This window comes from Armigeres subalbatus, chromosome 1 (assembly GCF_024139115.2).
Source record: "Armigeres subalbatus isolate Guangzhou_Male chromosome 1, GZ_Asu_2, whole genome shotgun sequence".
Lineage (NCBI taxonomy): Eukaryota > Metazoa > Arthropoda > Insecta > Diptera > Culicidae > Armigeres > Armigeres subalbatus.
This window is the reverse complement of record NC_085139.1, coordinates 44,582,587-44,609,541: the sequence shown is the minus strand read 5'-3', so window position 1 is coordinate 44,609,541 and position 26,955 is coordinate 44,582,587. Positions and strand designations below refer to the sequence as shown.

The 26,955-nt window shown below is 40.0% G+C and overlaps 1 protein-coding gene across 4 annotated transcripts; it reads right to left on the bottom strand.

Moving 5' to 3' along the window:
• On the bottom strand, nt 1-26,592 carry LOC134224996 (lipid storage droplets surface-binding protein 1). Of its 4 annotated transcripts, none has more exons than XM_062704739.1 (7): nt 26,434-26,592; nt 26,112-26,236; nt 25,847-26,044; nt 25,527-25,740; nt 868-1,304; nt 677-787; nt 1-348 (listed from the first exon to the last, which is right to left on the bottom strand). In XM_062704739.1, the coding sequence occupies exons 1-7, from the start codon at nt 26,435-26,437 to the stop codon at nt 217-219; spliced, it is 1,221 nt and encodes a 406-aa protein (XP_062560723.1). In that variant the 5' UTR covers nt 26,438-26,592; the 3' UTR covers nt 1-216. The 4 variants fall into 4 exon arrangements, with proteins under 4 accessions (XP_062560723.1, XP_062560731.1, XP_062560708.1 ...); XM_062704747.1 differs by having other exon boundaries at nt 25,859-26,044; XM_062704724.1 differs by having other exon boundaries at nt 26,338-26,550.
• Nucleotides 26,593-26,955: the final 363 nt, after the last annotated feature.

Sequence of the window (26,955 nt, the reverse complement as noted above, 5' to 3'; positions counted from 1 at the left end):
TTTTGTGAATTTTAATTGAAATGGAATGTTTATTAACAAGTACAAGTAATAACATTAATACCTAAACCAAACATTATTCTCCTGCGTTGCAAAGTTTAGTACAATAACATATGTCAATCACGTCCATTGATCCAGTGCATTCCGTCCACCAGGGGCAGGGGCTCGTGGGATGGATCCTCGCGTAGTTGCCTGCTCAGAACTTCGGCCGTCCGCACACTAATAAACGCCATTGATGCTAGCATGCATTGGATTATTGTGCGCTCGGTTTTGGATCCGTCGCCGGGGGTTGTCGGTCGTTGTGATCTTCTCTGCTTCCAAACGACCGGAAAGAAAGACTGCTAAACGTTCCTAACGGTCAAAATAAGCAGAAAAATATGTTCAAATAATATGGTAATATATAAAGGAAAGGGCTGGTGGCTAGTCACTTCGTTCAATTAAGGCAATAATGCCGAATTAATTTAAGATAATGATGTTGTAAGCTTTGAGAATGGAAGCGTAAAATTGTTCTATTTTGTTGAATAGTGTTATTAGCCTGGCTGTTAGTAGTCCTTCCACTTTTTTTAATTTAATGTGAAAGTATGTATTTTCATCAATATGGTCCCTATAAAATCATGTCTTATTTTGAACGCCATCTATGTCATCCAGCCCTGATAAACGTGTGGCTTCGAAATCTTACCAGAGTCACATTGGTTTGGTTCTGTAGTTCTTCATATGTGTGCTGAATGCGGTGCATCAGTCCAGTAGCTTCTGTAATCGTCGCATTCTTAGCATTTTCCAGGTGCGCTGCCTGAAATTCCAATTTTTTTTGTAACGATAATTACGTAAACAGTTTTTCATTTTAAAACTATTTAGAACGAAAGAACATACCTTGATCAGCCGATTGGTGGCAAACATCATGTGATGCAACAGCTCGCGCGTCTGTGAACGAACAGTCTTGGGGATCTTGGTAACGGTGCCAGCGGTGAAGTTTATCAGATGAACCATTTTCCGGACGGATTCACGTGTCAGCAGGACCACCAGTTGTTCGAGGGTTTTGGGGCGGGCTTGATTTTCCGGCTCGTCGGCACTAAGGTACTGCCACAGTTCGACACTTTTCTGCATGGCCAAGCGTGGATTGGTGGCGATTAGTTCCGCTGCGTAGAATACCACGTGCACGGCTTCGGTACTTTGTTTCTTCAGGGCTGTCAGTTCTTGGCGGGTGCGGAATGTGAGTCGGCGCTTCAATTTACGCGAGATAAGCTGGCCACGGTGGATGGTTTGAATAACGTGCGAGTCATCAGACGGATGTTGCGTTGGATTGCGGGCTGCAATAAAGGGAGACATACTCATATTCAAAACCGAACTGTTAGATTTCGTAAAATATTTAATCGTGATCACCACATGAATGAATGTTTGCCCCATCAGGATAATTAATGAAAAATACTTCCAGAACATTGAAAGTACGTTGGAGTTGGTAAACTACTGTAACATCAACCTAAATTCTTTAAAGCCAAGAAGTTGCTCCCCAGCCCCAGGCCATCTGCGAGTTGTGGCGCCTGCCTAGGATGTGGTGGGGTTTGACAGTGGGCCCTGTTAAACCTCTATAGAAAGCTGCATGTATCCGCAAGTAGGCTCCGCCAGCGCGACCGTGTGCCGCTCAAAGCGCACAAGCCCAAGTCCTGGTGTCAGGTGGGACGCTAAACAGCCCTGACACGACGGCCCTCCGGCGAGACAGGAGGTTTGCGCAGGCCCAATAAGCCGCCTGGAAAACCAATCATTACGAACAATATAATACCTAAGCTTTTGGCCAAGAGGAGGAGTTTAGACCGACTATTGGAAAGTTCAGCGCTCACCGGCTGACGAACGAAAACGGCCTACGACTAATTGATTTCGCCGCCTCCAAGAGTATGGCCATTCGCAGCACCTACTTCCAACACAGCCTCCCGTATCGGTACACCTGGAGATCACCACCGCAGACAGAATCACAAATCGACCACGTTCTGATTGATGGACGGCACTTCTCCGACATTATCGACGTCAGGACATATCGTGGCGCTAACATCGACTCTGACCACTATCTGGTGATGGTTAAACTGCGCCCAAAACTATCCGTCATCAACAATGTTCGGTACCGACGACCGCCTCGGTAAGATCTAGAGCGACTGAAGCAACCTGATGTCGCCACTGCATACGCGCAGCATCTCGAGGCAGCGTTGCCGGAAGAGGGTGAGCTCGATGGGGCCCCTCTTGAGGACTGCTGGAATACAGTCAGCAGCCATTAACGACGCAGCGGAGAACAACGTCGGGTATATGGGTCGAAGTCGACGGAACGATTGGTTCGACGAAGAGTGCAGACAGATTCTGAGGAGAAGGACGCAGCGCGGGCGGTCGCGCTGCAGCAAGGTACCCGGCAGAACGTGGAACGCTATAGACGGAAGCGGAGACAGCCGACCCGCCTTTTTCAGGAGAAGAAACGCCGCCTGGAAGAAGCGGAGTGCGAGGAGATGGAACAGCTGAGCCGAAATGTGCCGGGATAAGGATGGGAGCATCTTGACGGACGAACGTGTGGTGATCGAAAGGTGGAAGCAGCACTACGAGGAACATTTGTATGGCGCTGAGAGTACAGGCAGTGAAAGTCAAGGCAGCGGAGGAGATGACTACGTCAGTTCAAATGGAAGCCAACCAGCCGGCCCCAGCCAACCTTGAGGGATGTTGAGGGATCCAACAGCCAAAGACCAATAAAGCCGCTGGTAAGGATGGTATCGAAGCTGAGCTCATCAAGATGGGCCCGGGAAAGCTGGCCACTTACCTGCACAAATTGATAGTCAGAATCTGGGAAACTGAACAGCTACCGGAGGAGTGGAAGGAAGGGGTTATATGCCCCATCTACAAGAAAGGCGACAAGCTGGAGTGTGAGAACTTTCGAGCGATCACCATCCTTAATGCCGCCACAAAGTGATATCCCAGATCATCTTCCGTCGTCTGTCACCACTAGTGAACGAGTTCGTGGAAGTTATCAAGCCGGGCTTCGTTGACGCCCGCTCGACAACGGACCAGATCCTTACTGTACGGCAAATCCTTCAAAAATGCTGTGAATACCAGGTCCCAACGCACCATCTGTTCGTTGATTTCAATGCGGAATACGACAGTATAGACCGCGTAGAGCTATGGAAAATTATGGACGAGAACAGTTCCCTGGGAAGCTACCAGACTGATCAAAGCAACGGTGGAAGGTGTACAAAACTGTGTGAAGATTTCCGGGCGAACACTCCAGTTCGTTCGGATCGCGTCGGGAACTAAGACAAGGTGATGGACTTTCGTGCCTGTTGTTCAACATTGCGCCAGAAGGTGTCATGCGGAGAGCCGGGTGTAACAGCCGGGTACGATTTTCAACAGATCCAGTCAATTTATTTGCTTCATGGATGACATGGACATTGTCGGCCGAACATTTGCAAAGGTGGCAGAACTGTACATCCGCCTGAAACGTGAAGCAACAAAAGTTGGACTGGTGGTGAATGCATCGAAGACTAAGTACATGCTTGTGGACGGAATCGAGCGCGATAGAGGTCGCCTGGGAAGCAGTGTTACGATAGACGGGGATACCTTCAAGTCGATGAATTTGTCTACTTCGGATCCTTACTAACGGCTGATAATAATGTTAGTCGTGAAATACGAAGGCGCAGCATCTGTGGAAGTCGGGGCTACTACGAGCTCCAGGAGAAACTGCCGTCGAAAAGATTCGCCACCGCACCAAATGTATCATGTACAAGACGCTTATAAGACCGGTTGTCCTCTCACGGACATGAAACATGGACAATGCTCGAGGAGGACTTGCAAGCACTCGGAGTATTCGAGAGACGGGTGCTGGACCATTTTTAGCGGTGCAAGAAGACGGTGTGTGGCGGCGAAGAATGAACCATGAGCTCGCCCAACTCTACGGCGAACCCAGTATCCAGAAGGTAGGTAAAGCCGGAAGGGTACGATGTGCAGGACATGTTGCAAGAATGCCGGACGGCAACCCTGCAAAGATGGTGTTCGCTTCCAATCCGGCAGGTACGAGACGGCCTGGAGCGCAGCGAGCGAGATGGGCAGACCAGGTGCAAAACGACTTGGCGAGCGAGGGCGTATCCGAGGATGGAGAGATGCGGCCTCGAACCGTGCATTGTGGCGTCAAATTGTTGATTCACTGTTATCTGTTTAGATGTTAACTAAATAAATGAATGAATGCACAGACTAAGTTTTTTCTTTCTCGAGCTCGTCAAAATCGGGCACCGCTGTAGCTCAGTAAATTTTTGAACTGAACTTCGGCATAAAATTTAGTCTATTACTGATCCTCGGCAAAATATTTACCATATCTCAGCAACTGAAACGTCACTTTTACTGAGATCTCGGCAAAAATCATGTTTGCTGAAACTCGGCGGTGCCCACCTCGGGAAAATAAACAAAAAATGCTGAGATCTCGGTAAAAAAAATTAAGTGTGCATGGCCCCACCCGAGAGTGTAACAACCCACATTCGAGTTGAATAAAGTCAACTTAAGGTAAACTAAAGTTACTAAACTCTGCTTTGGGTAATATGTTTTTACGTGGATTAAGGTAAACTACATTGTGTTTTAGAAGAGTCATTTTACACAAAATAGGGTTATTGGGCCAAAGTACGGTTTTAAGCGATAACAACCCACTTTTGAATAGTTGACGCCCCACCATTTGAATACTTGATGTTAGCACTTAAAGTATTTCCGCTTTCTCCAGAGTTATTTGAAAAATTTCATAATTCTCAGTTATGTATTGGAACGCGATTTTTTTTTCTTAGTGCATAGTATTTCAATGTATGGTAGTTTAAAGCACTTTGAATAATAGTTTCTTTCTCTAAGTCGTTAAAAACAATAAAATGATGTATATTTACTTTGCCCAGCTGAAATAATAAAATAAAAGCTACTTGTAAATTAAATTACAAGACCATTCATACTTGTAAAAGAAACTACAAGCCAACGCTAATAATTTGTACTTGTATTTTCTTTATGCAACAGTTACTTGTAAATTCTGCTAATATTATTAGTGCTCTTTACTTGTAATATTAGACTTGTGAATAGATACTTGTAGATTCATTATGCAACGGAAAAATACAAGTTAGGGGCCGTACACATATTACGTAAGCCCTTTAGGGGGGGGGGGCGGTCAATATCTTACGCTCCATATAAATAAAAATTCATTTGTATGAAAAAAATCTTACGGGGGAAAGGGGGTTCGAAAACCCAGAAAAATTGCTTACGTGATAAGTGTACGACCCTTACAAGCTACTCTACTAATATTATTAGTAAAATTTCGATTATGTTATAGACCCCTGATCATATTTTGCTCTGGATTCACTCTCCTTTAGGCTTATCCTACATCTACAAGTAGAGTGACGTGAGGTGAGTCGTTTTTACCTATTCTCACGTGAGGTCACCATGTTATTTAAATTGGAGAATACGACTCTTCTCACGTCATTCGAGAAATCTCACGTCACTCCACTCGTAGAATAAACACACTTATGTCGATATGTTCAAATTATTAGACTACTAGACCATCTTTGGACAATACCAAACAGATCAATAACAAGAAATGGCATTTGTTTTGTTGCCGTTTTTCATAGCAACGAGCTTTTTGGATCTATTATCCATTTCAATTTTCCTTCCATTTCTCGATCTCTCCTTATTCCCTATCTCTCCTTCAATATCGAGATGTGCAGCGGTGACTGTATAGTTATACGTAGTAGTTATCAGTCGTGGGTTTGAAAGGAAACTGGCATTCCACTTACAACAGCTGAACGTTTAATACAGCATTTTGCACACACTGTAATGGCTAGGTATACCATAAAATCAAATTATACAGACAGTTCCAAGAAAATTTCTGAGGCTTTGATCAGAAATAATGAGATTAAAACTTACGTGCCTGACCCCCAATTTCATGGAAAACTAAATATTCAAAACGATAATTCTCAGCTGTCTTGCATCGAAATTTGTTTTTTTTCTACAATCGATCATAAAATTCATACAGTTTTTGGGACATTGATCATAGTTTAGAAAGTGACCATGGCTCCGGAGATATCTACGAGAGAAAAATGGCCACTTCCTTATCGAGCCGAAAACACGACTTCCATCGTGTGATTTTACAAAACAAGTTCATAGAGAGTATCCAGCTAAAAAAATTGGTGCTACAATAAGCTTCATCTTCTAGTCTTAGACTGTATAAATTTCTGCACTGAAAATAATCAACACGCTTATCCTATGTTCTTTTAAACGTAGATCTAACGTGTTTTATTACCCACTAGTTTCACTAGTAAACCACGTTAGTTTGAATGCTTCTTCTCATGTGCATCTAACGTGTTTCATTATATTTCATTTCCACAAACAATCCACGTTAAACTCATCGGAAATAATACAGAATCGATACTAGTTTACATTTAGGAGCAGATGAAATAAGGCACGGTACCCATTTTTGACGTCTCCCACAAAAGCAATCCATAATGATTTAACGTGTTTTCCATGTTTATTCTTCTAGAAGTTCAAATGAAACAATCGTTTTGAATTTTCGAATTTTTGACATTTGCAACTGGAATTACACGTTAATTGAGTATGGAATTCAACTAGTGAAGATTCACGTGTGTAACCAGTTGTATGAGCGTGTATAATATTTTCAGTGTGTCTGTCTGACCCTTATAGACTGCTGAGCCGATCGGCGTGAAAATTTGTATGTAGAGGTTTTTGGGACTGGGCTGCGAGCAGGGTTATTTGATAATTATTGAAATGTCACTTTTAAGTTTAATTTCAGTTTAATTCTCCAAATGAGACAGAGCCTCAGTGGTTTGAGAAAATTTTAAAAAATCGCATTGGATGATAGGTGTCCGAATTTTAACGTGAGCAGGCTAATTCTCAATAGCACGTTCAAATCTTCCATTTCACTTATTATAGCTCTTTTAGTAGGTATCCAATTGAACATCTTTCCTCGTTCTCGTGTCCATGAGGATTTGACTAGGATCACTAGAATACACCAAAGCAGGCTTGTCAAAATTCCTCAAACTCGCTAGAGTTTAGGACGAAATAAAATTGAAAACCAACAAACACGTGTTTTAAGTGAGTGCTTGTGCTGCCGCTCGGCGTTGCACTACCATAGTTATAATTTTGTAGGAGACGGAAAGATACAAATGACGTTGATGACAATATGAGAAACCCTTGGGGAAACCTCTTTTCTGCGTCCAAATTATATTTCTTACATCTTAAATAAAATTATCATTAGTAACAAACAGAGTAAGGAAGAGCTAAAAAAAGCCTCCGGAGCGATGCTTTGTATGTGACGAAATTCGAAAATCATTAATCAATATAATAAACTAGTTTATTTGTGGACGCAGTAGCGCCCGTGGCAAGTGTATTTTTTTAAATATAAAATAAAATTTTCAACGTCTGTTGTCTGTGATTTTTTCATCAAATGCTGTATCTGGTTGTCTAAGGTTGTCCCTGGTTTTGATTTCTGCATCTGATTGTAAAAAAGAATTGAAGTGTTCTTCTTCTTCTTATTGGCATTACATCCCCACACTGGGACAGAGCCGCCTCGCAGCTTAGTTTTCATTAAGCACTTCCACAGTTATTAACTGCGAGGTTTCTAAGCCAGGTTACCATTTTTGCATTCGTATATCATGAGGCTAACACGATGATACTTTTATGCCCAGGGAAGTCGAGACAATCTCCAATCCGAAAATTGCCTAGACCGGACCGGGAAATTTAACACTTCAATTCCCCGGTGCCGGTGCCGGTTATTTTTGTGAGAATTTCTCCGCGTGCTGCGTCTGGTTAGCTAGTCACCGGACAGACAAACAGGGCTGTTATATTTATGATTTTCAAAATCTTATAAGTTCTTGAAGAACGTTTACTAAATTACTGCTATTTATTAAATATTTCTTTATTTCGCGGGACATTATCTTGAAATAAGTGAAACGCTGGACTCTTTTCAGCGCGGGACAAATGGCGAAAATGCGGGACTGTCCCGTCCCGGGACTGTGACGTCTGGTCACCTTACTTAAGTGTATAATACCATCCAATAAGGACTTGGACATATGCAAAGAATAATGTTAATAGCCTTTAAACGTAAGTTTTGTTCTCAACAACATTTGCTAATGATAATAAAGCCTATCAAGAAATACAACACTAGTTTACAAACATCCTTAGATCTAGCATTCTATTTATTAAATTTTCACCTAAAGCTTAATCCAGTGATCACCAAAGTGCGGCCCGCGGGCCGCATGCGGCTCTTTAAGCCTTTTCCTGCGGCCCGCAAAGTTTTTCTGAGAATACACTATACGTGGCCCATTGATAAGCATTATGTTATAGAAAAAGTCTTTTATCATTCCCAATATCTCGGTGTTTTCGGGAACCTGTCAAGTTCACATCACTACCAGTATTTTGCGCTCGATAATCTTCTTCTTCTTCTTATTTCTGTTTTGGGTGTTGCTTTTGTGCACACACCCACCTAATTAATTGGACCGGCATCGCAGGCCATATGTCCACCTATCTCTACTTTTATACTCCGGTGGAGTTTACAATCATTGCATGAGCTCTTCTTTATCGACATGACAACATGTTACTTAAATGTGTCTTACAGTGGTAAGTATTTGTTTGATTTTACGTCCGAAGACTTTTTTCTATTCGTTTATAGTCATATAGACTTTAATCCCTTTATATTAAAGGGTGTGGAGGGGGTGGGAATCGAACCCATGACCATCTGATTTAGAGTCAGACGTGTAGAACACTACTCTACGGACCCCCTTGCGCTCGATAATGGCGGCGTGAGTTACTCTCGATTTGACATTCAAGAGGTAGAAAACATTGAACTCATCTAGTCTGCCTTGATAATTTTTTGTGTATTTATAAACAAATGTCATTTTACGTAAATGGTGTTTAAATCGGTGCCTAATAAAAAGTCTCTTTAAAAAAAATTCTCATCAATAATTCTATGTATTCCAGGATTACTGAAGCTTAACCGATGAAGGCAACGATATTCAATTACAGACATATAACTCAAAATAATCCATATTTGAGAAGCTACAACTATTTACGTACGCGTACTTCATAACATAGTTACATTACTTCCTAGATACTATATTCTGAAAATCAAGAAATTTGGTTGTTTTACAACTGTGTAATAGGTGTTGCCGAAATATAGCAATCAGAAAACATGGAATGCCAGAATCACCCATGTCATGTTCACTATAATAATCAGTTTACTAGCAAGAAAAACCCGACGCAATCGGCTGAATATAATGCAAAAGCGCTGCACAAATCCAGTAGCAAATGTCGTTTCCTACAGCCAACTAGTCAAAACATGAATATTCATCTTCATATTGCATGCCAACCCAACGTATCCTTAAAATACTGGAGAGGGCCAGGATAATGTCAATCACTGCAAGACCTCCACATCTCAGAATCTTCATAAACTTCTGCGGGGATAGACTATTCGACTCGATCGATCATATCGTCTCCAACAATGACGCCCATTTCTCTGCTATAATGTACACGGACAGATAAATCAACCCAAACTTTGAGTTCAATATACGCACTATTGAGAATATCGCAGAAAAAAATTACCCAAATTTGGGTAGTTTTCCCTTTCTTTCCCATGATTGCTATCAAAACTAGAGCAAGATGCAAACACCTCACCGAGGTTGCTCAGCCCAATAACCCAAATTTGAGTAAATTCAATATTCTCTATTTTGGGTTGATCAAGGTCCGCTTTGGATAAATTAAACTCAGCTTTGGGTAAATTGTTTACATTGGATTAAAGGCAAACTACCTAGTGCCAGAAAAGCCATTTTACTCAAATTTGGGTTATTGGCCCAAACCACGGTTTTGAGTGCAAACAACCCACTTTTGGGTAGTTTTGGTTTTCAGTGTAGTGCGATACAATCCCACTGATTTCTTTATGTGGATCATTTGTGAAGTTTTGAGGTTTACTAAGTATTATCTCCACTCAGGAGCATCAATCAGCAGCTTTCACAGTCCGCTGTAATATGACGCCACACATTTTTTTCGTTGATATAGCTTAATATGTTGTAATTTTGAACCCACCTAAAAACAGAATTATAAATTTTATGTTATTGGAAAAATAGAATTAAGGAAATAAGAAAATGGTAATCAAGGAAAACTTTTGACGTTTCGGTTCAATCAAAGTTAATTGCCTATTTCCGGGATTAAACCACCCGACTTGGACGTTAATTTACAATGTTATGAAACTCATATGTGAATATGCGTTATATGGAAGATATTGGTTTTGAAAATGTATTGAGGTAACCACTTTTCCTTCGATGGGACTCGAACCCATGACCCTACCCTACTGTAGGGTCATGGGTTCGAGTCCCATCGAAGGAAAGTGGTTACCCAATACATTTTTCAAAACCAATATCTTCCACATAACGTACATATTCACATATGAGTTTCCATAACATTTTGACGTTTGTTTGTTTTCAAGAATTCTTATGAGTGCCAGTATTCTTTAATGAATCAAAGCCTACGTTGATTAAAATATGTAAATATTTTCTACCTCTTGGATGTCAAATCAAGGTAACTCACGCCGCCATTATCGAGCGCAAAATCTATCTATCTATCTATCTATCTATCTATCTATCTATCTTCTTTCTTCTTATTATATATATATTATATATATATATATATAAAACTCAATGTTTGTATGTTTGTATGTATGTTTGTATGTATGTTCCAGCATAACTTCTGAACCCATTGACCGATTTAGACCAAATTTGGAACACACATTCTTCATCTTAAGGAGACGACGATAGGGGGGTTAGGGATGCTCTTTGGAAAAGAGGGAGGGTGTGGGGGGAGGGGTATTGCTAAGTTATTGATCAACTCAGTGTACCTTTTGAACCCCTTGGCCGATTTCTACCAAATTTGGAACACACATTCTTTATCTTTAGGAGATGACGATAGGGGGGTTAGGGATGCTATTTGGAAAAAGGGGGAGGGTGTGGGGGGAGGGGTATTGCTAAGTTATTGATCAACTCAGTGTACCTTTTGAACCCCTTGGCCGATTTCTACCAAATTTGGAACACACATTCTTTATCTTTAGGAGATGACGATAATGGGTAAGGGATGCTCTTTGAAAAAGGGGAGGGTGTGGGGAGGGGTATTGCTAAGTTATTGATCTACTCAGTGTACTCTTTGAACCCCTTGGCCGATTTCTACCAAATTTGGAACACACATTCTTCATCTTAAGAAGACGACGATAGGGGGGTTAGGGATGCTCTTTGGAAAAGAGGGAGGGTGTGAGGGGAGGAGTATTGCTAAGTTATTGATCAACTCAGTGTACCTTTTGAACCCCTTGGCCGATTTCTACCAAATTTGGAACACACATTCTTCATCTTGAGGAGACGACGATAGGAGGGTTAGGGGATACTATTTGAAAAAGGAGGAGGGTGTGGGGGAGGGTATTGCTAAGTTATTGATCAACTCAGTGTACCTTTTGAACCCTTGGCCGATTTCTACCAAATTTGGTACACACATTCTTTTAACTTTAGGAGATGACGATAGGGTGGTTAGGATGCTCTATGGAAAGAGGGAGGGTGTGTGGGGAGGGTATTGCTAAGTTATTGATCAACTCAGTGTACCTTTTGAATCCCTTTGGCCGATTTCTACCAAATTTGGAACACACATTTTTATCTTTAAAGATGACGATAGGGGGTTAGGGATGCTCTCTGGAAAAAGGGGGAGGGTGTGGGGATAGGGGTATCGCTAAGTTATTGATCAACTCAGTGTACCTTTTGAATCCCTTGGCCGTTTTCTACTAAATTTGGAACACACATTCTTCATCTTAAGGAGACGACGTTAGGGATGCTATTTGGAAAAAGGGGAGGTGTGAGGGGAGGTATCGCTAAGTTATTGATCAACTCAGTGTACCTTTGGCCGATTTCTACCAAATTTGGAACACACATTTTTTCTTTAGGAGATGACGATAGTGGGGTTAGTGATGCTTTTTGGAAAAAGGGGAGGGTGTGGGGAGGGTATCGATAAGTTATTGATCAACTCAGTGTACCTTTTGAACCCCTTGGCCGATTTCTACCAAATTTGGTACACATTTTATCTTTAGGAGATGACGATAGGGCGGTTAGGGATGCTCTATGGAAAAGAGGGAGGTGTGTGGGGAGGGTATTGCTAAGTTATTGATCAACTCAGTGTACCTTTTGAATCCTTGGCCGTTTTCTACTAAATTTGGAACACATTCTTCATTTTAAGGAGACGACGTTAGGGATGCTATTTGGAAAAAGGGGGAGGGTGTGGAGGGAGGGGTATCGCTAAGTTATTGATCAACTCAGTGTACCTTTTGAACCCCTTTGGAAAAAGGAGGGAGGGTGTGGGGGAGGGATCGCTAAGTTATTGATCAACTCAGTGTACCTTTTGAACCCCTTGGCCGATTTCTACCAAATTTGGAACACACATTCTTTATCTTTAAGAGATGACGATAGGGGATGCTCCTTGGAAAAGGGGAGGGTGTGGGGAGGTGTATCGCTAAGTTATTGATCAACTCAGTGTACCTTTTGAATCCCTTGGCCGTTTTCTACTAAATTTGGAACACACATTCTTCATCTTAAGGAGACGACGTAAGGATGCTATTTGGAAAAAGGGGGAGGGTGTGGGGAGTGGTACGCTAAGTTATTGATCAACTCAGTGTACCTTTTGAATCCCTTGGCCGATTTCTACCAAATTTGGAACACACATTTTTTATCTTTAGGAGATGACGATAGGGGGGTTAGGTATGATATTTGGAAAAAGGGGGAGGGTGTGGGGGAGGGGTATCGCTAAGTTATTGATCATCTTAGTGTACCTTTTGAACCCCTTGGCCGATTTCTACCAAATTTGGAACACACATTCTTCATCTTAAGGAGACGACGTTAGGGATGCTATTTGAAAAAAGGGGGAGGGTGTGGGGGGAGGGGTATCGCTATGTTATTGATCAACTCAGTGTACCTTTTGAACCCCTTGGCCGATTTCTACCAAATTTGGAACACACATTTTTTTCTTTAGGAGATGACGATAGTGGGGTTAGGGATGCTTTTTGGAAAAAGGGGGAGGGTGTGGGGGGAGGGGTATCGCTAAGTTATTGATCAACTCAGTGTACCTTTTGAACCCCTTGGCCGATTTCTACCAAATTTGAAACACACATTCTTTATCTTCAGGAGATTACGATAGGGGGGTTAGGGATGCTCTTTGGAAAAGAGGGAGGGTGTGGGGGGAGGGGGATCACTAAGTTATTGATCAACTCAGTGTACCTTTTGTACCCCTTGGCCGATTTCTACCAAATTTGGAACACACATTCTTCATCTTAAGGAGACGACGTTAGGGATGCTATTTGGAAAAAGGGGGAGGGTGTGGGGGGAGGGGTATCGCTAAGTTATTGATCAACTCAGTGTACCTTTTGAACCCCTTGGCCGATTTCTACCAAATTTGGAACACACATTTTTTTCTTTAGGAGATGACGATAGTGGGGTTAGGGATGCTTTTTGGAAAAAGGGGGAGGGTGTGGGGGGAGGGGTATCGCTAAGTTTTTGATCAACTCAGTGTACCTTTTGAACCCCTTGACCGATTTCTACCAAATTTGGAACACACATTCTTTATCTTCAGGAGATGACGATAGGGGGGTTAGGGATGCTCTTTGGAAAAGAGGGAGGGTGTGGGGGGAGGGGGATCGCTAAGTTATTGATCAACTCAGTGTACCTTTTGAACCCCTTGGCCGATTTCTACCAAATTTGGAACACACATTCTTCATCTTAAGGAGACGACGTTAGGGGGTTAGGGATACTATTTGAAAAGGAGGAGGGTGTGGGGAGGGTATTGCTAAGTTATTGATCAACTCAGTGCACCTTTTGAACCCCTTGGCCGATTTCTACAAAATTTGGAACACACATTTTTTATCTTTAGTAGATGACGATAGGGGGGTTAGGGATGCTCTATGGAAAAGAGGGAGGGTGTGTGGGGAGGGGTATTGCTAAGTTATTGATCAACTCAGTGTACCTTTTGAATCCCTTGGCCGATTTCTACCAAATTTGGAACACACATTTTTTATCTTTAAAAGATGACGATAGGGGGGTTAGGGATGCTCTTTGGAAAAAGGGGAGGTGTGGGGATAGGGTATCGCTAAGTTATTGATCAACTCAGTGTACCTTTGAATCCCTTGGCCGTTTTCTACTAAATTTGGAACACACATTCTTCATCTTAAGGAGACGACGTTAGGGATGCTATTTGGAAAAAGGGGGAGGGTGTGAGGGGAGGGGTATCGCTAAGTTATTGATCAACTCAGTGTACCTTTTGAACCCCTTGGCCGATTTCTACCAAATTTGGAACACACATTTTTTTCTTTAGGAGATGACGATAGTGGGGTTAGGGATGCTTTTTGGAAAAAGGGGTGGGTGTGGGGGGAGGGGTATCGCTAAGTTATTGATCAACTCAGTGTACCTTTTGAACCCCTTGGCCGATTTCTACCAAATTTGGAACACACATTCTTCATCTTAAGGAGACGACGTTAGGGATGCTCTTTGGAAAAAGGGGGAGGGTGTGGGGGGAGGGGTATCGCTAAGTTATTGATCAACTCAGTGTACCTTTTGAACCCCTTGGCCGATTTCTACCAAATTTGGAACACACATTTTTTTCTTTAGGAGATGACGATAGTGGGGTTAGGGATGCTTTTTGGAAAAAGGGGGAGGGTGTGGGGGGAGGGGTATCGATAAGTTTTTGATCAACTCAGTGTACCTTTTAAACCCCTTGACCGATTTCTACCAAATTTGGAACACACATTCTTTATCTTCAGGAGATGACGATAGGGGGGCTAGGGATGCTCTTTGGAAAAGAGGGAGGGTATGGGGGGAGGGGGATCGCTAAGTTATTGATCAACTCAGTGTACCTTTTGAACCCCTTGGCCGATTTCTACCAAATTTGGAACACACATTCTTTATCTTTAAGAGATGACGATAGGAGGATGCTCTTTGGAAAAGGGGGAGGGTGTGGGGGGAGGTGTATCGCTAAGTTATTGATCAACTCAGTGTACCTTTTGAACCCCTTGGCCGATTTCTACCAAATTTGGAACACACATTCTTTATCTTTAGGAGATGACGATAAGGGGGTTAGAGATGCTTTATGGAAAAAGGGGGAGGGTATGGGGGGAGGTGTATCGCTAAGTTATTGATCAACTCAGTGTACCTTTTGAACCCCTTGGCCGATTTTTACCAAATTTTGTATGTCCTAAGGAAACAACTTTAGTGCATGAGGGTAGGTCATTTTAAAATAGGGATGGTGTGAGAAAGGGGTATTGTTTAGTTATCGATCAATTCAGCATAACTTTTGAAACCATTTATTGATGTCCACCAAATTTAGAACCCATATTTTCGGTTTAAGGAAGACTATATCAGACTGGATAGGAGTGTCATAGATGAATGAGAGGTTATATTTATGAAACGAACAGTTTTGTATAACTTTTCACCGCATGGGTCAATTCAAACCAAATTTGTAAACACGTATTCTCTGCCCAAAACTATTATAGAGAGGCTGGGAGAAACTTTTGGAATGCGGGAGGTTATTGGGGTTGTATATTGTTTGGAAAATAACTTAATTTAAAATCCCTCCTATTTAGTTCATTCGAGGTTCTTTCACATTGTACAATCATCCAAAAATAAATTTCCCGAATTTCTCAAAAATAGCAAATCCTCGAACATAACATTTTCCCGGTAATAACATTTCCCCAAAAATGACTTCAACGAAAATGATATTTCCCAAAAATGATTCTTACCGATACACATATTCCAGAATATGGCATTTCCCTGAAAATGACATATCCCTAGAAAGACATATCCATAGAAAGCATACATTTGCTGGGTATATAGCAATGATAATTGTTACTCTTCATCGGAATCATGGCTTGCCCAGTGAAAAGCAATGATTAATGTGTTTCCTTCTGAATGGTGGATGTGATTGCTTCTTTAAAAGTAGGCATTTGCCCGGAATAAGTCAATGGTGAGTGTGATCCCTTCTTTAAAAATGGGCGTTTGCCCGGGATAAAGCATCGGTGAATGTTTTTCCTTCTTTAGCAATTGACGTTTGCCCGGAATAAGCCTATTCAAGCCAACGATCCCTTTTTCAAGATCAGTCAATGTTTCCAAAAGCCTTCTTTAATTCAAATGATGAAGTATCAATAAGTTAACACAATTACTCTGTTGACCAATTGGTTTTATCTTTTTCTGATTGTTAAAAACTGAAAACCAAACTGGCAATTCCGAGCAAGGCCGGGTACATAAAGCTAGTAGCAATGATAATTGTTACCCTTCATCGGAATCATGGCTTGCCCAGTGAAAAGCAATGATAAATGTGTTTCCTTCTGGATGGTGGATGTGATTACTTCTTTAAAAGTAGGCATTTGCCCGGAATAAGGCAATGGTGAGTGTGATCTCTTCTTTAAAAATGGGCGTTTGCCAGGATAAAGCATCGGTGAATGTTTTTCCTTCTTTAGCAATTGACGTTTGCCCGGAATAAGCCTATTCAAGCCAACGATCCCTTTTTCAAGATCAGTCAATGTTTCCAAAAGCCTTCTTTAATTCAAATGATGAAGTATCAATAAGTTAACACAATTACTCTGTTGACCAATTGGTTTTATCTTTTTCTGATTGTGAAAAAACTGAAAACCAAACTGGCAATTCCGAGCAAGGCCGGGTACATAAAGCTAGTACTGGATAAATTTAGAATAGTTTTATCATTACGGTTCATAAAATTCATAACTTCATACATGGATGATATGCACTGCCCTTCTACGCATAGTTGTCCCATGTTAGTTTTTGTGGATTTTGACTTTTCACCATAGAACAGTCTATTTTTATGTATACTTTTAGAAAACTCTAACAGATTTCGAACTTTGTTCGGAAAATCATTGAAAACAACATCAAGTCTATTTGTCCCATTGCTTAATTTCTGCGCATAATTGTCTCGCGGTGATTAAATTCATCATTATGGCGGATTCTGTTATTTTATGGAACAACACACATTGAAGAGGCTCATCTCTTCGTTCATCAGAAGTTAAATCTGGGTTACGATGATGTCGATTCGATACAATTAAGCAATGCGAAGTTTGCACTCATTGTTGAATGTGCCACAATGGAGTTGGCCATAAACACTGTTAACAAGTATGATCGGAAACAATTCATCGAAGTCGAAAAGAAGAAATATCAGATTGCGTTGAGCATGGATGACGGAGGGACAGATGTAAAAATCCACGATCTACCACCAAGAATGGACAACAAGATAATCGAAGATTGGATGGCACAGTATGGCGAAGTCATATCGATCCGTGAGTTCAAATGGCATGACAAAGTATTTTTCAAGAACAAAGATAATGGGGTCAGAGTTATCAGAATTCGTTTACAAAAGTCAATCCCATCGTATATTTCTGTGCATGGCGAAGAGACTTATGTTACTTACAAAAATCAAATTCCCACGTGTCGGCATTGTGGTTACAAGGCGCATCGTGGTCGAGGATGTATGGAGAACAAGATGATTCTTGGAGTACGGGACTCAACGGTCAATGATAGGATGGAAAGGGCAAGATCGTCATATGCGGAAACGGTAGGGAAACCTGGGGAGCAGAACAAATACCATGAAAGGATGGAAGATGAACCAACAACTATCAACCAGAATTTGGAAAATGGTGGGAAGATTGTACAAGCGGCTTGTAGTAACACGATGACCACAGATGAGGAGAATAGAACTCAACAGCACTCACAGCCATCAGAGATGTGTGAGTCTAAACAAAATGAACAACATGCGCAGCAATTATCGATGTGTGGACAAAAGAGTGATAATACACTATCAACGGTTGACAAATTGACACTAACACACAAGAACGCTAATAACGAGATGGAGATGGATTCTGAGGTAGACTCTGATGATACGGGCATTCGAACTAACACAACTAACCTGAAAAACGACCCTAAACCTAGTACTAGTATGACTAACAAAAGTGTAAAACACAAAAGACCCGAAACTGACACAACTGACGAAGACAGAGTGATACCTAGACGATCTCGCAAAAACAAGTAGATGTCTTTACATGTTCTCTTCTAGACTTTCCTTTTTAATTGTTGTAGTAATGGATTATTTGACGTACACCATTGGAAGCATAAATTTGAACGCTTTTTCCAATCAGACAAAGATTCATGCTTTCAGATCATTCGCGAGTTTGATGAATTTAGACATAATCCTATTGCAAGAGGTACACGGACAACATTTCGATTTCCATGGATACAAAGCTATATACAATATCGATCATTTGCGACGTGGTACTGCCATAATGCTTAAAGAGAACATCAGATTCAAAGCCATTGACAAGAGTCTCGATACGCGTATAACATCTGTATTGCTTGAAAACAATGTTCTAGTGTGCTCAATTTATGCCCCGTCTGGTAGTCAAAAGCGGAAAGAGAGAGAAGATTTTTTTAGATTGATCTTGCCATACTATCTTAATAGGCCTTGTGACTCTTTAATTGTGGGAGGCGATTTCAATTCAATTTTATCTACGAAAGACTCAACAAGTGGATATGGTGTTAGTCCTCAACTCAGGAATCTGATCCAAAATACTAGACTCACTGATACAACATGGAATTTATCAAGGGGTGGGACGCTGAGCACAATTTAAATTGTGTTCACTTAAATATTTGTGCCACGGTGTGCCATAATGTGCCACGTTATGTGTTTGACAGAAGTACTGAAAACCGATAAAAATTGGCAGCACTGTTCTAGCGTAAACATTATGACTTCTGTCAAACAAGAGCATTTTTGATTTTGATCGATTAACCGAGCTGGCAAAGGAAACGACACAAAGATCCGGAGGGATCACGAAAAAGACGACACAATCCGTACGAAAGACGAATCCACTCAATATACGCCATGTTTTGCGCGGGATGTGTCGATTCCATTGGAGCTTTTCAGCTTGGAAAAAACAGTGCCATTTCCTTCGTTTATTGACTATATTCAAAAACGACCGGCATAATCCATTTGCGATCATCCATAAACTATGTAACGCTTAGAGGGGGAGAGAAGTTGCCTGAAGTGTGACGATCAATAGCAAATTTTCAGATGCTTCATACAAAATGAGTGTCATAGGAGGGGGGTTCAAAAGGTCAATTTTTGCGTTACGTAATTAATTAAGACAAAATTTTCAAAACGACTTATCTGCTTTTGTAAACAAAGATTCAAACGACAATTTGACGAAACTGATAGCTCTCCCACGCAAACCAACACCATCAACAGGTAGCGGAAACCTTCACCTACCTGTTGATGGTGTTGGTTTGCGTGGGAGAGCTATGAGATTCGTCAAATCGTCGTTTGAATCTTTGTTTACAAAAGCAGATAAGTCGTTTTGAAAATTTTGTCTTGAATTGATCTTCCCTTAGTACTTGCATTAATTTGTAACTATTTTCACTTTCATTGCTTCTAAAAATAGTTATAAATCAGACTGGGACATATTGCATCAACCACTTAGCATGGGCAAGTATATTCAAAATTACGAAAGGGTGCGGGCCAGTACGGGAATTTTCTAGGGATAAGAAATTTTCCGTAAAGAAATCCCAATGAACTACAAGAAAAATTTGATGGATTTGATTTCAGAGACGGAAGAAAATATATGCTTTTCACATGATCAAACAGTGGTTAGTTAATTGTTTTTTCTACACTTGAGCAAGTGAACAAAATAGCTACTCCTTCTCCTTCTCACGTCAACGCAAGCTCATACTAGATATTTGTTTTTAATTTCATTTTTTTTTGCGATTCACATGAGCAGTCTGAACAAATTTAGCTTGCATCCGTTTCTCACAAAAGAACAAAATATTCGTACTGAAAATCTAGGTATTTAGCTGAATTTTGCATGACTAAAAAACAACAACGGGGTAGTTTTTTCAAATGTTTCGGAAAAAGCGGGAAAATAATGCAAATAATTGGCAAGGTTGCCGGTTTTTGACATTCTGCAAATGTCAATGTCAAAAGTGTGCCTCAGTGTGCCACATTGTGAATTGATTGTTCATTGTTGATTAACAGTGTTCCAACACACGGTAAAAAAGTGTGCTTGGCACATTGTGCTCAGCGTCCCACCCCTTGGAATTCATTCATAAAAACCGAACTGACTACTCATTCATAAGATCTAATTCAGGGTCCAGAATTGATAGGATTTATGTTGATCAAACTCTAAAAGACAAAATTGTTGATGCGCATTTACAAATTAACTGTTTTACTGACCATAAAGCTAGTATTGCACGTTTAAAGCTGCCAAAATGTACCAAAGCAGATGGTAGAGGAATATGGACATGTAAAGCTGAATTCTTAGATGATGAAGTTTTAGCTGAGTTACAAATAAAATGGATTTATTGGACAAGCCGTCGACGTTTTCACACAACTTGGATGAACTGGTGGACTTCTTTTGCAAAACAAAAATTGATATCTTTTTGAAGTGGAAGTCAAAACTAAAGTATAAAGTTTTCCATGACACGATGGAATACTACTACTTTTGTCTCAACAGATGTTATGATGATTTCAGGAATAATGTGACACAAACGGAAAACATTAATAAAATAAAAGCGAAAATGCTAGTGCATCAGAGAAAATTTTCTTATCTTTTTAAAAAGTGTAACGAAACATATATTCAAGGCGAAGAAGTGAGTACTTTTCAAATAGGTCAAAAATTTCAAAAGAGGCAAAAATCAAGATTTGATAAATTGATTAAAAACAATACAATAATCGAGGATACATCTCAAATTCAATTTGAAATATTCGATTATTTTCGAAATTTGTTTCAGGATACTGATAGACAATATGACTTAGAATTCTTACCACAGAAAACAATTCCAAACGACTGTGCCATCAACAATTCATTGGTAGAATCTATAGATGAATGTTTTCGATCAATTTGCTCTAGTGCGTCCAAAAAGTCACCAGGACTTGATGGGTTAACAAAGGAGTTTTATGTAAAATGCTGGCCGATAATAGGTGCAGAAATCACGTGCATATTGAATGATGCTGTACAGGGAACAATAAATGAGGAGTTTGTTAAAAGCTACATCGTATTAATTAGGAAGAATAAATCTGATGACATCGAGTCAATTAGGCCCATAACGTTAGTAAATTTCGACTACAAAATATTATCTAGAATTTTGAAAAATTGATTAAACGAATTAATGCCTTTTCTTCTCACGTCATCCCAAAAATGCTCAAATCCAAAAAATAATATTTTTGAAGCCGTCTTATCAATTAGAGACAGAATTCCAATGTTCAAATACAAAAGAAAAAAGGGAATTCTTATTTCTTTTGATCTTGAACATGCATTTGACCGTGTAAATCACAAATTTTTGTTTGCGACTCTTGATAAAATGAACATTAATAGGCAATTTATAGTTTTGATGGAAACAATATTTTCTCATTCTTATTCAAAAGTTCTAGTAAATGGTCACTTAACCGAAGACATTAGATTAGGGTGTTCTATCAAACAAGGAGACCCGATAAGTATGCTTCTATTCGTTTTATATTTAGAACCACTTATACAAAGTTTGAAGCGTGTTTGCAATGGTGATTTTGATGTTGTCTGCGCATATGCAGATGATATATCCATAATAATCGAGGATCTTTCAAACTTAATTGAAATAAAAAATATTTTTGATCGGTTCTTCATCACATCTGGAGCCAAACTTAATTTATCTAAAACAAGCTGTATTAGAATAGGAGAAGAAAGTACAGAGAGTATTCCAAATTGGCTGGGCATAACAAATGAAGTGAAAATTCTAGGAATAATATTTAATAACTCAATAGAAAGCATTATAGAAAACAATTGGAAAATAGCTATTACAAAACTATCAAGGCTTTTGTGGATGAACAAAACAAGGCAGCTGAATTTAATACAAAAAGTCATTTTCGTCAATACATATGCGTTATCAAAAATATGGTATTTTGGATCCATCTTACCAATGTTAGCAAATACTTGTAAAAAAATAGTTCAACTTGTTCGTCAATTTATTTGGCAGGGACATCCACTTACGGTGGCCTTCAATGAAATAACACTTCCGAAAGAAAAAGGAGGTTTGAATCTCCATAATCCTGAACTTAAATGTAAATCTTTGTTTATAAATAAGCTTCATTTTTCAAGGGACAGACGATTAGTGGAAATGGATGATTTTATTGGACATACACCTATGAAACATCTTCCTTCCAGTTTCTCTTATCTTCATAAACCAATACTGGAGTTACGTAAAATATCTACTTCAAACAATAATTCTTTGCAATCTTTCACTATTTACGGAAAATTCGTTGATAATTTACCATTGCCAAAAATAATAAGAGATTTTCCAAATTATTCTTGGGCACACATTTTCAATAACATAAATAAGTCAAATCTTCCTTCAGCTCAAAGATCAATCTGCTACCTTTTTGTTCATAAAAAGATAGTATGTAAGGAAATTTTGTATCGCCAAAAAAGAATCTCCTCTCCGTATTGTGCTGAATGCAACACTGTAAGTGAGACTCTGGATCACAAGTTATTCGAATGTACAAAAATTAGAGCATTATGGCAGTATACACAGGCAAATATTCGTAGATTAGATCCTAGAAAACTTAGAGGCAAAACTGATGATGCATTCAAATTTCCTGAACTAACTTTTTTAAGTAAGACGAATCGAATAGAAACTGTCAATATGTTAACCAAATATCTTCAATACATTTGTGAAACAAGGGAAGAAGATAGAAGTTTGAATCATTATAAATTTATTTTAGGATTAACATAAGCTGATGTACGAAATTATGGATCAATAAACAAGTTTTTTTTTTAAACAAAAAAAAAATAGAACAGTCTATTTTTATGTATACTTTTAGAAAACTCTAACAGATTTCGAACTTTGTTCGGAAAATCATTGAAAACAACATCAAGTCTATTTGTCCCATTGCTTAATTTCTGCGCATAATTGTCTCGCGGTGATTAAATTCATCATTATGGCGGATTCTGTTATTTTATGGAACAACACACATTGAAAAAGCATTTTCTGTTTAGATCTTGCAATCATAACATAATCTCTTCAACCACGTGGTAGGTTCACTTCCATAGATAAAGCATGTGGAGACATATGTCAATCGCAGTAGTCATTCACGAAATCATGCATTGAACGGGGCTGATATGCGTAGAAACTATAGATAGTAGAATCTATAGATGAGCGAAAGCATGGCTGAGTCGATTTTTTTGCCCGTGCACAGGCGCATATGACGTCACAGCCCTTAACGTTTTCATTGAAATCGTGACGTCATGCTCGTTTGGAGACACGTTTGACAGTTCGTTTGGAGACAGAGGATTTATCTTCGCTCATCTATATATTCCACTATCTATAGTAGAAACCATAAAACAAGTGCTCTATTTCTCGGCATAACTGTCCCCCAACACTATTTTCATGATCGTTATCGCAAATTCTATTTGTGAGTGAAAAATAAGAATGATTTCAATAAAATAAAGTCTTCTGAATGGCTCTGTGATGTAATAATCTTATATTTCATTATGGTTATACGCCAGCAATGAAAATTAGTGTTTAATTTCAAATGCCATTTTCTCATTTGTCGTTTTTTGAATTTGGTACAAGCATGCGTAGAACGGCAGTGCAGGCCGACAGCAAATGTACTTCGATGTTATTGCCCCGGGTAATGATAATAGCAAATTTGTATTTCATCTCAAATTTAAAGGAACTGATGATTGAACTACAGGTAAAAGTAATGTTGTAATACACTGCTCCGTAATAAGAATGTTTCAATTTCTCAAAATAAGTAAGGTTTTGGAGAAATTGAACTGAAATTTAGTATATTATTACCTCCAGAAACTACGTTGACTATCAGAAATGGATTCTGTTCAGAATACCATTCGAATTCTTGTTAGAATCGCAAACAGATTCTGTTCAGAACCTTCAATCGATTTTTTCAGAATCTCAAACAGAATTCTAAGCGGACTATATTGAAAATCTCATACAAATGCCGAAAAGATTTTGCCCCGAATCTTGCGAATGGATACTCTTTAGAATTCTAGAATGATTCTGTTTTTCTTTTCAAACTTTTGTTTTTGACCCTGATCGGATTATGTTCAGATTCCCGAATCCCGAATGTTTTTTTTGAATCTCAAACGGATTCTGTTTAGAATCCCAAACGGATTCTGTTCAGAATTCCAGGCGTATTCTGTTTAGAAACTCAAACGAATTTTGCTTCTAATATCGAGCGGATGCTGCTTAGAGCATTTTTAAGAATCCCTTTTTTATTTGCTACGAACAACAAGTATGAAAAGCATGAGATCAAAATTACAGTATTAGCCTCTTGATTATTTAGGAAAAAAGCATAGAATATTTTCTGCCAACTGAGCCGACAAGATGCTATATATGGCGAAAAATCATTTACTTATGTCAAGTCCGCTACAAATCTTGCAAATATACTGCGGCCCGCTGCAACAACTCAAAACGTCTGTGCGGCCCTTCATAGTAAGCATCCTGGGGACCACTGGCTTAATCCATGCCAAATCCGCAAAAAAATGTAACAACCCTGCCATTCTTTGACCTTACTTACGCAGTAATTGATTATTTGGAAACTCCCGAAAGTCCAGAGAAGTGACACAATGGCGGCAAGGCAGTCGAAAGTCAAATTTTTCGGGGAAATGTTGACGTATTTCTTGTGCAAATAAAGAATAATTTCGCGTAAAAATCATAGGAAATTAATAAAAATATCCTAAACACCTCACCAAATGTCACTATTATGAAGACCTCAGAAAACACTGAAGAAGCTCAAAAGTTTCAGAAAAGAAAAATAAGTGAACAAAGAAAACATATTGTTAATTGTATAATATACGACAGCCTTCAATGGGCTGGTCAGTTGGTGCGAACATCGAAAAAAATTCAACAAGCAAACTGGTAGAGGTCGGTTACTTCGTAGAAGGCCATGGCCATGCTAGTTACATGTGGTGGAAGACAACCTGTTAACTCTAATCGTTTGGACAAAATTAAGTAACATCGCCCAAAACCGACGGAAATGGAGCTCTAATAAACGCTCGGCAATGGTGTAATACTACGCCATCCAGGTATCCAGGTTTAGTAAGGCTTATTGTCCATCGTAGTTTATGTGGTTGAGATTTCATGTCAGAATTTATTACGGATGTGGTGGCGTATAATATGTGATCGTATGCTTTTCCAATCTAATTCTTATGCAGTCACTCGTTATCATTTTCATTAAACTTCATAGGAGCAGCTTATTGCGATAACACGTGTCAAGCAACGCCAATATCACGGCACATACACTCAAAATTCAATCACCGCATCCATGTCATAAGTTCAACTTTTGCTGATTTCGACCAAACAAAAACAACTCACTATCAGCCGCGTTCGACAGTACGCTAACGGTAAAATAACCCATCTCTAAACAATTATTATACAATCAAGTGCACTTGCCGTGATAGAAAGAAAATAGCTACTTACAGTCGGGCTGATCTGCGGAGGGTTCCGGCTCTACTGGAAGGTATCGTTCCACGTATTTATCGCACACATTCAGAGCCCCATCCAGACGTCCTGCTGCATAGTTCGATACGCGGGATTCAAGCACTGCATGCCCGAGATGCTTCATAGAATTCGCTCGGCTGAGCACCGGTTTAACCAAACGATCTGACATGTACTCCTTGGTGTTCCAGTACATCTGATGGAGAAAAATGCGATTATCAATTATCCCTTCAAACAGTTTAGCTGGAATTAAAATCAAAATTCCCGCAACCGTTGATCACGTTGTCACGTTGGAATCTTACCACACTACTCACCATCTCCGGAGGAAGATACATTGAGGGAACTTTCTGCTCGACAAAGTCTAAGCTTCTGCACATTAAGTAGTCCAAACGATGCAATGGTCCTTCGATCAGCTTCGCAGCCGGTCGCAAAGAGTCCACGAAAGCGTAAGTAATGGCCTCGGCCGTTTCGAATCCCCAGTTGAACAAACCGTTGCTCTCCTAGAACGTCAATATCACCGTAAATCAGCTATATTCAATAGCTGCACACATCACACGTTGCACATACCTTAACCTTTTGATAAACTGTGTTGGCGGTTTTCAGTCCAGTTTCCACCACCGGAATGCTACCGAAGCGAGATATGGACTCCATCCGTGGGAGACCCGAATTTTGGCGCTTCAGCTTCTGATGCACTGTGACGAGAAGTTGAACGGTTAGACAATAAGCGGTCGTTTTAACTATGATCATTATTTCCCCCTTTGACAATCACTAGAACGTTTAACAACCCAACAACCTGGACACATGTCACACGCAGTGGCAACGCCAACATATCTAAAAGGCACACTCTCACGTGCCATCGATGACACTTGAAGGAACTATCGTAACTAACCCATTGTTGCAGTAGGTATCGATTGTTTGAACAATGACGATGACCCTCGGCCGGCTTCGGGCGACACGCACAAGAAAACGACTTCGGACTAGGGGTGTTCCGAACTTAAAGATGATCCGTTCACTGCAACGGCAGCTTCCAGACTAATCGTAATTCGATAGGTTCGCCAGAGATTAATCAATGTGGCGAGCGCTTCCAGTCAAGTATAATGTACCTAACCACATGCATAGGTGCATGTATTTTCACTGCAAACATGAGTGATGGAGGAATTAAGAAATTGTCGAAACCCTGATTAAGTGGTGCTGAGCTGAAAGCCGCTTATCATCCACGAACATATAGGTTTCATTCGTAGTCATCTGAATAAACTTTTCTTGCACTGTTATGAGTTATGACGAATCACGCCGGTGCGGGTCTGTTTTGACTTTCGAGCAACGCGGCGGCAGGCGACAGGCATGTGAACTATAAACGCTTGCTGCCAATCGGGAGCTCCCTTCCGATGCATTATCAGTAGTGATGTGCACT